The sequence below is a fragment of the Hibiscus syriacus genome, unplaced genomic scaffold (assembly GCF_006381635.1).
Source record: "Hibiscus syriacus cultivar Baekdansim isolate YM2019G1 unplaced genomic scaffold, ASM638163v2 tig00111372_pilon, whole genome shotgun sequence".
Classification (NCBI taxonomy): Eukaryota; Viridiplantae; Streptophyta; class Magnoliopsida; order Malvales; family Malvaceae; genus Hibiscus; species Hibiscus syriacus.
Window position 1 is genome coordinate 1,614,250 of NW_024063072.1, and position 15,449 is coordinate 1,629,698.

General features: G+C 35.8%; 2 protein-coding genes across 6 annotated transcripts; one reads left to right on the forward strand and one right to left on the reverse strand.

The window, feature by feature from the left end:
* Positions 1-7,791: 7,791 nt before the first annotated feature.
* Positions 7,792-10,322, forward strand: LOC120159697 (reticulon-like protein B8). 2 transcript variants are annotated; one of them, XM_039170264.1, is made up of 6 exons: positions 7,792-7,906; positions 8,605-8,798; positions 8,876-9,056; positions 9,171-9,312; positions 9,788-9,857; positions 10,089-10,322. In XM_039170264.1, the coding sequence occupies exons 2-6, from the start codon at positions 8,615-8,617 to the stop codon at positions 10,241-10,243; spliced, it is 732 nt and encodes a 243-aa protein (XP_039026195.1). In that variant the 5' UTR covers positions 7,792-7,906; positions 8,605-8,614; the 3' UTR covers positions 10,244-10,322. The 2 variants fall into 2 exon arrangements, with proteins under 2 accessions (XP_039026195.1, XP_039026194.1); XM_039170263.1 differs by lacking the exon at positions 7,792-7,906 and having other exon boundaries at positions 8,513-8,798.
* A 1,766-nt stretch (positions 10,323-12,088) lies between these two features.
* On the reverse strand, positions 12,089-14,990 carry LOC120159708. 4 transcript variants are annotated; one of them, XM_039170274.1, is made up of 3 exons: positions 13,957-14,990; positions 13,360-13,698; positions 12,089-13,305 (listed from the first exon to the last, which is right to left on the reverse strand). In XM_039170274.1, the coding sequence occupies exons 1-3, from the start codon at positions 14,942-14,944 to the stop codon at positions 12,362-12,364; spliced, it is 2,271 nt and encodes a 756-aa protein (XP_039026205.1). In that variant the 5' UTR covers positions 14,945-14,990; the 3' UTR covers positions 12,089-12,361. The 4 variants fall into 4 exon arrangements, with proteins under 4 accessions (XP_039026205.1, XP_039026204.1, XP_039026203.1 ...); XM_039170273.1 differs by having other exon boundaries at positions 13,360-13,651; positions 13,862-14,990; XM_039170272.1 differs by having other exon boundaries at positions 13,360-13,651; positions 13,856-14,990.
* Between the last annotated feature and the right edge of the window lie 459 nt (positions 14,991-15,449).

A 15,449-nucleotide genomic window follows, 5' to 3' on the forward strand; every position in this document is an offset into this window, starting at 1 on the left:
TATATTGGATACTAGGAGTTCTCAATCTGATATTGAATGCATCCAGATTGTCAAGGAATTTCCCGATGTTTTTCCCGATGAGTTGCCTGGATTACCGCCGGATAGAGAGGTTGAGTTTAAGATTGAAGTCTATTCTGGTTCCAATCCCGTTTCAATGGCTCCTAATCGTATTGCTCCAAAGGAGCTTAAGGAACTGAAACTCCAACTCTAGGAGTTGTTGGACAGGGGATTTATCCGACCTAGTGTATCACCGTGGGGAGCCCTAGTTCTCTTTGTCAAGAAGAAAGATGGGACATTGAGACTCTGTATTGATTATAGGAAACTGAACAAGCTCACGGTTAAAAAAAAATCCTCTGCCCAGAATCGATGATCTATTTGACCAATTTCGAGGGGCTTCTATCTTTTCAAAAATAGACTTGAGGTCTGTGTATTATCAACTCAAGGTGAAAGATTCAGATATTCCGAAGACTGTTTTTCGTACTCGATATGGGCATTATGAATTTTTAGTGATGTCATTCGGGTTAACAAATGCCCCTGATGCTTTTATGGATCTGATGCATAGGGTGTTTCGACCTTATTTGGACCAGTTTGTAGTTGTGTTCATCGATGAAATATTGGTGTATTCTCGAACTAAAAGAGAACATGAGGAGCATTTAAGGATTGTTTTACAGACTCTAAGGGAAAATAAGTTATACGCTAAGTTGAGCAAGTGTGAGTTATGGCTCAGCGAAGTGACTTTTCTTGGATATATCGTTTCTGCTGATGGTATTCGGGTGGATCCAAGCAAAGTGGAGGCTATTCTAAACTGGAAGCAACCCAGGAATATTTCTGAGATCCGTAGTTTCTTGGGCTTAGCTGGTTACTACCGTCGTTTCGTAGAGGGGTTCTCCCTTATTGTAGCTCTTCTGACGAAACTATTGAGGAAAAACATTACATTTGTTTGGTCTGAGAACCAACAAGCTAGCTTTGAGAAATTGAAGACTGTTCTAACTCAAGCCCGGTGCTAATTCAGCCTGAATCTGGGAAAGATTTTTCTGTCTACAGTGATGCTTCTCACTCTGGATTAAGATGTGTTTTGATGCAAGATGGGAATGTTGTCGCTTATGCGTCGCGTCAATTAAAGCCGTATGAGCGTAACTATCCTATTCACGATCTGGAGCTAGCTGCTGTGGTTTTTGCTTTAAATATCTAGAGACACTACCTCTACAGAGAAAAGTGTTATTTGTATACTGATCATAAGAGTCTGAAGTATCTGCTTACTCAGAAAGAATTAAATTTGAGACAGCGTCGCTGGTTGGAGCTTCTAAAGGACTATGATTTAGATATAGAATATCATCCAGGGAAAGCTAATGTAGTGGCAGACGCCTTGAGCCGTAAGACGATATCAGATCTCAGAGCATTATTCGCCAACTTGAGTTTATTTGATGATAATAGTCTGTTAGCATAGTTGCAGGTTAAACCTACTTTAGCCGAGGAGATTAAGACCAAACAACTTCTGGATAGCTCATTGCTTCCCATTATTGAGCAAGTTAAGCAAGGATCGAGTTTAGAGTATACTGTGGATCAGGATGGTATTTTGTGTTTTCACGGTCATTACTGCGTTCCTAAAGATGATGAGTTGAGACGGGTTATTCTTCAGGAGGCTCATAGTAGTCCTTATGTTATGCAGCCTGGCGGGGATAAAATGTACAATGATCTCAAAGAGCGCTACTTCTGGACCGGTATGAAAAAGAATATTTCAGATTTTTTTAGTGAGGTATTTAACTTGTCAGCAGGTTAAGGCAGAACACCAGCATCCATCTGGATTGTTATAGTCAATTAAGATTCTTGAGTGGAAATGGGAGCGCATTACGATGGACTTCGTTACTGGTCTTCCTCTGACTCCTTCTAAAAAGGATTTTATTTGGGTGATTGTTGATCGACTCACCAAGTCAGCGCACTTTATCCCTATCCGGATTAATTATTCTTTGGACAAACTGGCTAAGTTGTACATTTATGAGATCGTTAGAATTCATGGTGTTCCATTGTCTATCATATCTGATAGAGATCCGAGGTTCACTTTCAGGTTCTGGAAAGCTTTGCACGAGGCTCTGGGTACTCGTTTGAATTTCAGTACAGCTTTTCATCCTCAGACTGATGGACAGTCTGAACAAGTTATACAAGTGTTGGAGGATATGTTACGGGGTTGTGTGATTGATTTCCGTGGTAGCTGGGAAGATTTCTTGCCGTTAGCTGAGTTTGCTTACAATAATAGTTACCAGACAAGTATTCGCATGGCACCATACGAGGCTCTGTATGGACATAGATGTCGTACTCCTATATGTTGGACAGAGTTGCATGATAGAAAAACTTTGGGTCCAGACTTGATTCGAGAGACTGAAGATACTGTCAGATTAATCCATGATCGCTTAAAAGAGGCATTTGATAGGCAGAAATCATACGCAGATAAGCGACATAAGGATATCGAGTTTGAGGTGGAGATCAGGTTTTTCTCAAGGTATCCCCACGGAAGAAGGTATTGAGATTTGGACGTAAGGGTAAACTGAGTCAGCGATTTATTGGGCCGTATCGTATTTTGAAGAAAGTTGAACCTGTTGCTTATCAGCTTGAGTTTCCTCCCCAGCTCAGTCGTATTCAAGATATTTTTCATGTGTCTATGTTGAGGCGATACCGTCCTGATCCTGATCACATCATTCAGGTTGACGAGGTAGAGTTGAGACTTGATTTGTCATATAAGGAGGAGATTGTTCATGTTTTAGAGAGGGATGAACGAGTTCTTCGGAATAGGCCAATGGTCAAAGTTCAGTGGAGTAATCGTAGCCCCTCAGAAGCTACTTGGGAGACATTAGAGTCAATGGAGGCTTAATTTCCTCGCTTATTTTCATAAGGTAAATTTCGAGGACGAAATTTCTTGTAGAGGGGAAGAATTGTAACAACCCAGAAAATTTGAAGAAAAAAAAATGAAATTAAGCAATTTGGTAAAAATTGGGGACTAAATTAAAAGTTCTCAAAACTTGTAGCATGTTTTAAAGTTTAAGGAAATTTAGGGACTAAACCCTAAATTTATCCAAAAAAGTGTCAGCAGACACTCTAATAAATAGGAATCAGATATGCGGGGAGTTATTATAAGAGAAAAAAAATCTAAGCTTTTCTTCACTCCCGCACCCTAACTTCCAACCACTATTTCGACACCACCTGACATTCGATCATTGTTTTGAAACCACCATCGTGTTCATTATCGAGCGAGGAATAAACCCCTTAAATTAATTGAAGTGAAACACTGCCAAACTCCATGAATTTCAAGTCAAAGCCTCGACGTTTTTTTAGCTCCATCGCCGAGAAAATCTTAAATTCATCATCGATCGTTGCTCCATTTTCGACACCTTTTGCACCATCGTGTTCCTTGTGCCGTTTCGAGTCCGCCGGTGTCATCCTTGGTCTCCGTCGGTGACGGTGCATGAGGAAGTGAAGCGGTCAAAGTTTTCGATTTATTGAAATCGAGCTCTCCACCGTTCAAAATTGTGAACCGAGCTTTGTAAGTGCCTCAAAATCGCTTAAAATAATTTTTAGGAATTTTTCCAAAATTTTTTCGACGCCAGAAAGTGGCCCACGCGCCCCCACGCGTCGCCACTGCGCGTGGGGAAGGTTAAAATGATCGGTTTGATCGGTTTTGACCCAACCCGACCCGTTGACCGTTGACCGGGTGGTATTTTGATAATTATTTTAAAAATAGTGGTATTCTGGTAATTACCTTGAAAAGGGTGTTATTTTCGTAATTAATTTTAAAAGGGTGCTATTTTCGTAAAATGGTTGATCATCTATTGACCTCCTTTGACCAGAACTTTGACCGGCTATTAAACGACCGTTAATTTTTCCCGAGTATACCTATCTTGACATTTTTTGACATCTCGAATCCGTTTTTGGGGTTCGTTTCACCAAATTCGAACTCGAAAGTCTCCAAATCGTCAGTCAAACCCGTTGACTTTGAATTTGACCAAGAATTTAAATATCCGAAAGGTCATACTTTATGTTTTTCGATATTCTGAATCTGATTCCGAAGTCTGTTTTGCCAAATTCTGACTCGAAATTCCCGAATCGAGCTTGTGAACCCAAAAGGCTTAGTATTTTAGCATTTTTGATTATTTATTTGAGCTTTGGTTAAGGAATTGATTGAGTAAAATATTTTATGAAGGTACTCGTGTTTCACCTGAAAGGGGATCAGTTAGGTCCGGTGTTGTCCGTTCGTCAGATCAGCCCGAACCACGTACTACAAGAATTACCCGTAGGTTTTCGTATATTATTTAAATAAGATTTAGATTATTTATATTAGGGTTCCAATATGGATTTTTCTAATTCGTAGGATCTAGCGATGCAGCATAGCGTGATCGACATACCCAGTAATAGGCTTCCCTATCGATTTCTCAGACTGTTACAGGTGTGTTTCCTGACGGTGTTATCTTATTGTTTTAAACTATCATATGAATAGTTTATCTGATTTTTGACGGGATTTTGATATGATACTTGACCTGGATTTTTATATGATACATGACATGGATTCTAATCTGCTACTTGACCTGAATTATGTTTTAAATTTATATATATATATATATATATATATATATATATATCCGTTATGAGCGTAACATGATTTATTTGGGGGGGGATAATGTTGAAGGAAGTATACCTGGAGGCTCCTCTGCTGTGTGCTCAGGGCCTTATTTACCGGCTCCTCGGCTGTGTTCTCAAGGCATTACTGGACTTGATGGTGGGTGTATGGTTCTGGGGAACCTACACATTTTGGACTTGACGAATGGGGGTAGTGTTCATATTTTAAAACATGTTTGATAACCGGTTTTACTGGAGTATTTTATTCGTATGTTTTTATACACTGTTTGGAGCACACTGGCTTTTTAGCTCATTCTATAGTTTTTACCCTTTTCCAGATAACAGCAGACCGTAAGCTAGCAGATTTGGCATCAGGTGAGATCAACTACTTATTTTGTACGAACATATATCTCTATATGTTTTTCAGTTGTATCTGGTGAATGTATTTGCTATCGTTTTGGATATATCTGTATTATTAATATTTTGTTATGTATTATATCTAATGTATTATAAGTTGTTTTGAATATAAAAAAAAACTCTGAATGGGATATGTGACCACTTAGGTTTGGGTCTAACTTACAGACTAGGTCTGGGGGTTACAGAAAATGACGAGTTTAGAACATACTAAATAGTCGAGTAAGCATTGTGTAACTTTTAATAGCAAAGAGACTCAACAAAACAACACTCTATAGTTAGAAGATCATTTTGTAACTTTTAATAGTCAAGAGACTCAATAAAGCATCACACTATAATGGTAAAGTACACAAATTGTCCCTTACTATATGGTCATGCTTCTTTTAGTCCTCCAACTATTAAAAGTTACAAAATGATTCTCCAATTATTGGGTGTTGCTTTGTTGAATCCCCTGACTATTCAAAGTTACAAAATGGTCACCCCAATTATTTAGTATGTTCCAAACTCATCCTTTATCATTAAAATTTTGACAATAGTATGAGTTGGATGTTAACCTGTTGACTGAGATATGATAATTTTTTTAGATTATGAGATTATATTTTATCATATCTCAGTCAGTATGTTAACATCCAACTCAGATTGCCATCACTTTTTAATGGAAAATGATGAGTTTAGAACATACTAAATAGTCGGGTAAGCATTTTGTAACTTTTAATAGCAAAGAGACTCAACAAAACAACACTCTATAGTTAGAAGATCATTTTGTAACTTTTAATAGTTAAGAGACTCAATAAAGCATCACACTATAGTGGTAAAGTACACAAATAGTCCCTTACTATATGGTCATGCTTCTTTTAGTCCTCCAACTATTAAAAGTTACAAAATGATTCTCCGATTATTGGGTATTGCTTTGTTGAATCCCCTGACTATTCAAAGTTACAAAATGGTCACCCCAATTATTTAGTATGTTCCAAACTCGTCCTTTTTCATTAAAATTTTGACAATAGTATGAGTTGGATGTTAACCCGTTTACTGAGATATGATAATTTTTTTAGATTATGAGATTATATTTTATTATATCTCAGTCAGTATGTTAACATCCAGCTCAGATTGCCATCATTTTTTAATGGAAAATGACGAGTTTAGAACATACTAAATAGTCGGGTAAGCATTTTGTAACTTTTAATAGCAGAGGGACTCAACAAAACAACACTCTATAGTTAGAAGATCATTTTGTAACTTTTAATAGTCAAGAGACTCAATAAAGCATCACACTATAGTCGGGGGACTATTTGTGTACTTTACCCTAAAAAATAATATAATTTTTATTCTGGTTCAACTTTTTAGAATTAGACATTGGTTTATCCATGAGCAAAACTACCTCTAAATATTATCATCTAAACTTCCTTTCGTCTCGAATTTTTATATTATATAGAAATAAAATAATAAAAATATTTTTTAAAGAAATCATCTTAACATCATAAAATGTTAACTTTTTGCAAAATCATTTTAATTTTTTTTTTGTTGCCTCTCAATTTCAAGGCTTTGCCTTGATTAATTTGGACTGATCTACGTTGCACATCTAGTTTTGGTGGGTGAGTCTTCCAATAAGGATTTTATACATACATAAAGACTCGAAATTTAGACATTCTTTTATCAAAATAATTTTTTTAAGAAACAAACTGAAATTAATTTATCAAAATATATCTCAATAACTTGTTGCTTATTTACCATGAAATTGTAGAGGTGCTTTGAAATATTATAGATACATACTACAGTATTTATTATTGTTGTTATTATTATATATAAACTAATTATGACATTTATCTACCTACCAAATCATGTTCGCGACGCAATACATACTTAAAAAAGATGAAACACTTTTAATTTTAGGGTAAACTATCTCATCTATTATTTACTTTCTATTTTAGTTACCAAACTATTTTTATTTTCAAAATTATACATAATATTACGTTTTGACTATGTTGCACTGGTACATAGAGGACATGGGGCTGTGAAACGATAATTTTTAAAATTACATGATACAAGTACAAGGGTATGATAAATTTAAAGAAAAATTAAAATTTGTAATTACTATAAAATCGCATATTAAACCCATATTCAGTTTTATGTTTGCATTATCTTCATTAAAACTGACATATCTTGAGTTTACGACATTCGATTGAGGCATTTCAAGATGTGCTAGAAAGGCAACTTAAAGAAGACTCACATGTAAGAAGATATCTCAACACAAAAATACCATAATCTCATCCGAAAATTTGTGGTAAGTTAGCTGATATTCGATGCTTCAAAATCAACTTCAATTTCTTATTCAAATTCATCTTTTTTAGTTATTTTTTTAAAGTTAAATATAAAAAAAATAACCTTGAGTACGTGTGTAAAGTTCAAACGCCATCTCTAATACGTCCCTAAAAAATCTCTCTGACATACCCAATTAATTCTAATCATACCCCTTTAACATGGGATGTCCCGTTAAATACTCAAATTGTACTCGTCTCGTACGCATCTTGGGGTCATATTGGGTACTTGAAACAACATTTAGTTGTCGTACCCGTGCAACATAACTATTAATTTTTAAACACCATATGACTAAAATAGAACCAAAACATAATATTAGATATAATTTTAAAAAAATAATAGTTAGATGACCAAAAATAGAAAGTAAGTAATAGATGAGTGATGAAATAGGTAGTTTATCCTTAATTTTAATATAATTTGAAAAGTCTAGGGAGTGAATGTGATTCTCACGTACAAGTAAAAGGCGTAAATAATTTATAGTATTTGATTCCTCCATTCTTCATTCATTTATTGTCAGTATCACCCACTGTCCTCAAATATATCACCAGCCTCTCTCTCTCCCTCCCTGGTTCGTGCTCTTTTTCATCCTTTGTCTTCTTTTCAATTTCTCATGTACAAATGAAGATATTTTCTGCAAGAACTGCAATTCTTTGATCATGTTTTTCTCTTTTCTTGTATTTGATTCTAGTAAAGTTCTTAGTTTAAAATTCTGGGTTGTTTTTATCTTTTCAGTTGTTGGTGGTTTTGTTTGGTTCTTGGATTTATCTTGCTTGATTGAGTTCCTTGCCTTGGCTGCTTTCTCTTCCTTGAACTTGGATATTTCTGGGGATTCTTATTTTTCAATTGCAGTAGCAAATTTCTGCAACTTTTGCTTTATTTTTACTACTATATCTTCTCTTTTTGGGTGAAGTTCGTGTATTAAATTCAGTGTCATGGAGCTTTAGAGCGAAAAATTTTATGTTAGGAGCCAGGAAAATAATATTAAGTTATATAAAATTTGAGGTAGATGGTCACTTCTTTGTGCTCTATGAAAGCTGTATCTTGAAAATATGAACATTTAAAATTCCAATTCAGTATGGTTATTACATCTTAAATGAAGTTTCAATTATCAAGACTATGTTTTTAATCCTCCCCCCCCCCCCCCCGCCATAAATATTGCAAATTTACTAATAAAAAATTTAGATTACTTGTGAGATGTCAGAATATTGATGAGATTTCAGGGATGTTCTGTTTATTCTTGGAGAATAATTGTGTATTTTCTTGCAGCACAAGAATAATGCCTGAAAAAATAACACCAGAGGACCTTTTGAGCAATCTGGTAGAGATAGTTGCCGATAGTGTTTCTAAGAAGAAATCTGTCTATTTTTTTGAGGAAGAGAAGTCAAACTCAGTTGTGTCTCGATTCAACCGGCTTTTCGGACGCGAGAGGCCTGTCCACCATATATTGGGGGGTGGAAAATGTAGGACTTTCTACCCTTTTCTTAAAACTGCTAAAATTCACTTGCAATGATAAATGTTGTTACTGTAAACTGTGCAGCTGCTGATGTTTTGTTATGGAGGAACAAGAAGATCTCAGCTAGTGTTTTAGCTGGTGCAACAGCAATTTGGGTTCTATTTGAATGGCTTAATTACCATTTCCTGACCCTTCTATGCTTTGCTTTGGTTCTTGGCATGCTTGCTCAGTTTGTTTGGTCAAATGCCTTAGGTTTTCTTAACAGGTGCTTATCTGCTGTTTTTATTTCTTTCTATTTGTTTCTCTTCATGGTTTTGCTGCTATGTGTTCGCGGATTGGATTGCGAGGTTTTTTATGGTAAATTACTTAATGGAAACAGGTCATCTTCTCAAGTGCCACGCCTTGTTTTGCCCGACGAATTATTTGTCAGCATCGGTAGGTCGGTCAGTGCTGAGGTGAACCGGAGCTTACAGTTTCTGCAGGATGTTTCATGTCGAGGAAACCTGAAACAATTTCTTGCGGTACGCTCTTGATATTTCCCTAGTACTCTTCCCTTAGCTACAGATTCTGGCATTCTTATATGCATTCTACTTACTGCGGCATTCTTCACTCTTTCTTTAACCTGGTTTTCGAATTTCTTTCTTATTTTCTTGGTTGTATACTTGGAATTGGTTGTTAAAATCGAAAATATTGAAGTGAAATTTGTCAATAAATGGCCCTTACTAACATTTTACAAATGCATGCAACTTTAGAGAATTAATCCAAATAAAAGTTTGGAAATCAAACGAAAATAATATTTTGGAACAAGTTTCAGCATGTCAATCCACAATGCCGAAAAAACTTGCATCGTTTTAGACTTTTATAGAACATTGTCAACTTTGTTTCCAATCACAGTATGTGGGAGAAGAACATTTCATTGAATCTGCATTCCTAACAAGCTTCCTCTGTCGCACTAGATTTGCTGGAGTGAATTATTAATGATCAAAATGTTTCCAGGTTGCAGTAAGCTTGTGGGTTGCTGCTGTTATTGGAAGCTGGAGCAACTTTTTTACTGTTCTGTACATTGGTAAGAAATTTTATTAACTTTGTCTTGCATTAATAGCTCGGTAGTTCCATTTAGAAAAGAAGAAAGCACGGTGATACTCTGATGTGTGGTTGTGTGCTCTGTTACTTGGACTCGGGTGTGATAGGCGGATACGGGTATATGTCCAACACGGTTCAATCCTTGTCTCGCACCCTTGTCTGAAACAGATTCTCAGGTTTTTTAACCATACAAAGTTTTTATTTTGATTCTCAGGTTTTGTTGCAGCTCATACGTTACCAGTACTGTATGAGAGGTATGATGAGCAAATAGATGGGTTTGTTTACGATATGTTTGAGCAGCTTCAGAATCACTATAAAAAGTTGGATTCGGGTGTCAAGAGAAAGTTGAAGCTTAAGAAGCAGGACTAGCTAGGTTCATCTTGTCACCTTTTAGGTACATTTGATTCACGGAATGTAAGATTATCAGTAGGAATAAAAAGTTACCAGTGGTAATAAAAGATTACCAATAAATAAGATTAATGAGAATGTTGTATTTTGTGTTTGATTGGTTTAGCAGGAATGTAAGATTACCACGTTTGGTTAAAAGAATAAAAGATTATTGGAATGTATATTTGACCAAATTATCCTTATTATATATTTGTTTTTAAGTTAAAAAATATTTATATATTTTCTTTAAAAAATAAAAATTCATAAAATTTATATAATTGTTTTTACAAAATTAAAAATATAAAAAGGTTTAATGAAAGGATAAAGTTTTATTTTAACCTTTAAACTTCATATAAAATTTTAATTATAGATTTTTTTTGTAAATCTAAAATAATTTAAAGATAAATTTGTAATTTAACCTTCGTATAATTTTTATTATTCAATGACAGAAGAATGATATTTTTGAAAAAAAAAATTAAAGGCATTTTAGTCCAAAACGCCAGTAATCCAACAATACCTAAGGAAAGAGGTAATGACATTCCCAGTAATATACCCAAAAAAATCTACTATTGGTAATAAAACATTATCGATAATGAGATTCTCGGCCAACCAAACATAAGAATGTGGATTTCATTCGCATGGGTATCCCACATTCCCCGATCCAAACAACCCCTTAGGGTACGTTTGGTTCACGGAATGTGAAATTACTAGTGGGAATAAAAGATTACCATGGAATATGATTATTGGGAATATTGTATTTTGTTTTTGGTTGGTTTAGCAGGAATGTAAGATTATCGTGTTTGGTTAAAAGAATAAAATATTATTGGAATATATATTTGACCAAATTGTCCTTATTATATATTTGTATAGTATTACAAATTGTAAAATATTTATATGTTTTCTTTAAAAAATTAAATTTATAATATTTATATAATTTTTTTTACAAAATTAAAAATATAAAAAAGATTTAATGAAAGGGTAAAAAAAAAATTTAACATCTGAATTTCATATAAAATTTTAATTATAGATTTTTTTTTGTAAATCTAAAATAATTTAAGAATAAATTTGTAATTTAACCTTCGTAGAATTTTTATTACTCAATGACAGAAGAAGAATATTTTTGAAAAAAAAAATTTAAGAGCATTTTAATCTAAAACGCCGGTAATGTTACAATACCTAAGGGAAAAGACGTAATGACATTCCCGGTAATATACATCAAAAAATCTACTATTGGTAATAAAACATTACCGGAAATGAGATTCTCGACCAACCAAACATGGGAATGTGAGATTCTCATCCAATAGGAATCCCTAATCCTTGAACCAAACATCCCCTTAGGGTTTCTGTAGCATATCCTATTGTTGGGATCTGATATATTTTCTCAAACACTTGAATAAATATACTTACCAAACTCATCTGCTGAGTTTATTGATGATCTGCTATGTTGCATTGCTACTTTTTTTTTTATTATAGTATGAAATAATTACAAGGTAATATCTATTCATAATCTTTCTTAATCATTGACAACGTACGTGCACCCTACAAATGCAATTATTTGAGTCCAAAATCTCATGGAAAAAAACACTCCCATTAATTACTCAAATCGGCTAGGCTAAGTTCCAAAATGACTTGCCCCCAACTAAAAAATTAGAACTGAATCTTATTTCCATATTTATTAGAAATCACCTAACTGCAAAAGGTAAAATATAACTTGTAAATCATGTCTGCCCACCTTATTGACTCTAAATCCTCATTGTTGACTTGACTTGCTAGCAAAATAACCAGTTCATAACAGGATATAAAAGCCAGAGCAAGTACTCCCGGTCCAACTTGTACATTAAAGAGATAGATTGAAGCAACCATTTCTATAGTTTGCATATTTCAAGGAAGTGCTAAAGAAAAACAGGTAAATCAGATTCAAGCAAGGGACTCTTAATTTGAACCACTAAAAGAATTGAGAAGCTAAACCATCTGCTGTTACACTGCTACTAAACTTTGCAACTAGAACAAAGGACTCCATACACAGAAGCTGTACATGATGCATATTGTTTAAGTAAAAGTAGTTCTGCATGACATAAAACTTAACTTACTGGACATACCTTACTGACTACACATTTCCATTTCATTTGGAATGCATTCCGAGGTACCTGAAACCTTTCGCTTGGAAAGCTCTTTAAGACGTTTAACTTCATTCTCCACATCAACCAATTTGTTACTCAGAAGAGAAATGACATCCTTGTGCGCATCAAATTTCCCTATCCACCCTGCTTCAAAATCCTTAATCTTATTCTCAATTAACTGTCTATTAAGCCTCTCCTCTTCTTCTTGTTTCAGACGCTGCTTTTCTATTTCCCTTGTGCTCAGAACTAACCCCCCAGACCCAATAACATCCTTGTAAAGTGATTCATCAGGCAGGGGACAACGTGCTCTATACTCGGCAAAAGCTCTGTTTGTTTCCTTCAAAGCCTTTCTGTATCCATTTAAAAGATCTTCCATCAAATAGAGCTCGCGCTCAAGCCTATACACCTCCATCTGTCTCTTCTGCTGCTCTTCAAACTTGGCCTTCTGCAAATGTTCGATTAGGTTATCCCTCCGTTGCAGCTCATGGAGCATAACTTGTTGGTTCATACTGGAATCTTCACAAGCTTGTTCTTTTGCAGCATATAGCATTCTAGCTTTCTCCATCAGATGCTGCATTTGACCCATGCATATATCAAATTCAGATGACTTATCCCAGTGCCCATCAGTTCTCAACCTCTTATTGCTACCGTTCAAAGAATTACGAGATATATCATCTTCATGATCAATCTCTCTCTTGTTACCATTACCCAGAAATGACGAGACAGCAGGAACTGTTTGCACATCAACCTTAGATACAAGAAATTCTCCTGATGAGTTATCACGAATATGCAACCCAGTTGTAAAAGAGAGATTGGCAGTTTCCATTCCTTCAAGAAGATTTGTTGAATGCAGGCCCTGTAAATTGTCACTGATTGGTGAAATGGGAAAGCCTTCTCCATGTTGCTCCTCTTGCTCATCTTGTTCTTCATGCTGCTCCTCTTGTTCCTCATGTCCATCATGTTCCTCTTCTTTTCCTCCCTCTTCTCCCTCTCCCATCTCTTCTCCCTCACTCATCTCTACTTCCTCTCTTTTATCTTGTTTCTTTTCCTCCACCATATCAACATCACCAAGATCACACTGTCTTAAGAAATTCTCCCTCCCCACATCCATATGGCTGTCTCCATCCAAATCCCACTGCACCAGTCGAGGTTCATCCTCCTTACTTTCCTCACAATCCATACCATCCTCATTCCCCACAACAGCCTCCTTTTTAACACCATCCTTATTCATCAAATTATCCTGCCCACCAGCCTCCTTTCCGACACCATCCTCATTCATCAAATTATCCTGCCCACCAAGACTCAACTCAATATTATGTTCGTCCAACTGTGATCCCTCGTGAGATTCATTAACCAAATCAGAAGACAACTTGAAATCACCATCCAAATGCCACTGCACCAGTCGAGGTTCATCCTCCTTACTTTCCTCACAATCCATACCATCCTCATCCCCCACAACAGCCTCCTTTTTAACTCCATCCTTATTCATCAAATTATCCTGCCCACCAGCCTCCTTTCCGACACCATCCTCATTCATCAAATTATCCTGCCCACCAAGACTCAACTCAATATTATGTTCCTCCAACTGTGATCCCTCGTGAGATTCATTAACCAAATCAGAAGACAACTTGAAATCCCCAGGAACATTATGTTCTTCCTCTTCCTCCTTAGCATCATAAACCTCATTTTCTGGTTTCTCCAACAGCAGCTCTTCCTTTTGGAATTTTATCAGACATTGCAAATGCGAGGCATAGTAACAATTCTTTAAATTAGGAGCGGCTGTGAGCTCTTTCTCAACCATAAACCAAATCAAACCAGCCCAATCAACCTTCTCAAAATGGCATTCTTCAATCATTTTGGTCCAGTTCATCACCTCTACTGGCATCATCCACGTATCCTCGTGTAAAAGCAACCAATTTGACATAAAGTCCTCAAGAAAGCCTACCAATTCCTTCGACTCTTCAATATCAACGACGCTATCCTTATCCTTCTTCTTAGACAACTTCAAGGCACGAGCTAAGTCGGCCCGGTTGACCCCAACGCGCCACCCATTAACGTAGCTACCACGAGCTTGCGAGTTGTATGTAGCGATTAATTGAGCGATGAGATCGATTCTAAGATCTCTGTCGAATTCCAAATGAACGAAATCCCACAAACCGAGTCGCTTCAAGAGCTTTTCGTGCGACGAAAAATCTAGGGTTTTGTTGGGGACGAAAGGAATGGGCTTTAGGACTTCACTCAGTATCTCCAGCTTCTTCCGGTCCTTTTTCTCCTGAGCGCGTCGTTTCGTAGCCGCCTTCTTCCCTCTAGGACCCCCGCCACGGCGAAAACCTCTGGGGGTGTTGACATGGAGGTCAGTGTTGGGTGGAGATGAAGGAACAAACAAATCTGGGTCGTCCACATGAGCGTCTTCTTCGATCAGATCTTCTTGATCATCGGGTTTGTGTTGGGGTTGAAGGGCTTCGGGGCCTAAGACTTTAGGCGATTCCTGTGGTTGGTTAGGGTTAGGGTTCTCGTTGGGGTCTGGTTGTGATTGATCTGGACAATCACTGGGGGAGGCCATGGGAATGACGGTGAAAATTTCGTTGGGATCAGATCAGAGACGATTTACAAATCCGTCACTAAAGCTTTCACACCTTAATTACAAAATAATTATTGATTCATCAAAAGAAATAATTTGATATGTTAAATTAATAAAAATAATATTTTAATTAAATTTTCAATTATAACTAAATTTTATTTTTAATAATTTTAAATTAAAATCATGTTTTTGTGATTTTTCTTTAAAAGAACATAGGATAGTTTTAGCAGTACGTGGTATTTAATTCACGGATTTGACTTGTCTGATTAAAGTCATAAATTCGAAAAAAAGAGTGATTTTAATCATTACATTATCGGTTCATTCAATTTTATTTTCTCATTCGTTAATTCTCATTAATTCATTAACGGTTGAAAAACTAAAACCAAACGAATCCATAATATATGAGACCAAAGTCACTCTTTTTTTGAGTGAACCAAAATATAAGTATCATTCGTATAGATTACCCTTAATTCATTTATAATACCAA

Coding starts and splice junctions, on each gene's coding strand:
- LOC120159708 (XM_039170271.1), bottom strand. CDS start 14,944: ATGGCCTCCCCCAGTGATTGTCCAGATCAATCACAACCAGACCCCAAC. Junction 13,680..13,841: donor GATGGAGTTAAAAAGGAGGC/TGTTGTGGGGGA, acceptor TGAGTTGAGTCT/TGGTGGGCAGGATAATTTGA. Junction 13,306..13,359: donor GATGGGAGAGGGAGAAGAGG/GAGGAAAAGAAG, acceptor AGCAGCATGAAG/AACAAGATGAGCAAGAGGAG.
- LOC120159697 (XM_039170263.1), top strand. CDS start 8,561: ATGTTCTGTTTATTCTTGGAGAATAATTGTGTATTTTCTTGCAGCACA. Junction 8,799..8,875: donor TATATTGGGGGGTGGAAAAT/GTAGGACTTTCT, acceptor TAAACTGTGCAG/CTGCTGATGTTTTGTTATGG. Junction 9,858..10,088: donor TTTTACTGTTCTGTACATTG/GTAAGAAATTTT, acceptor TTTGATTCTCAG/GTTTTGTTGCAGCTCATACG.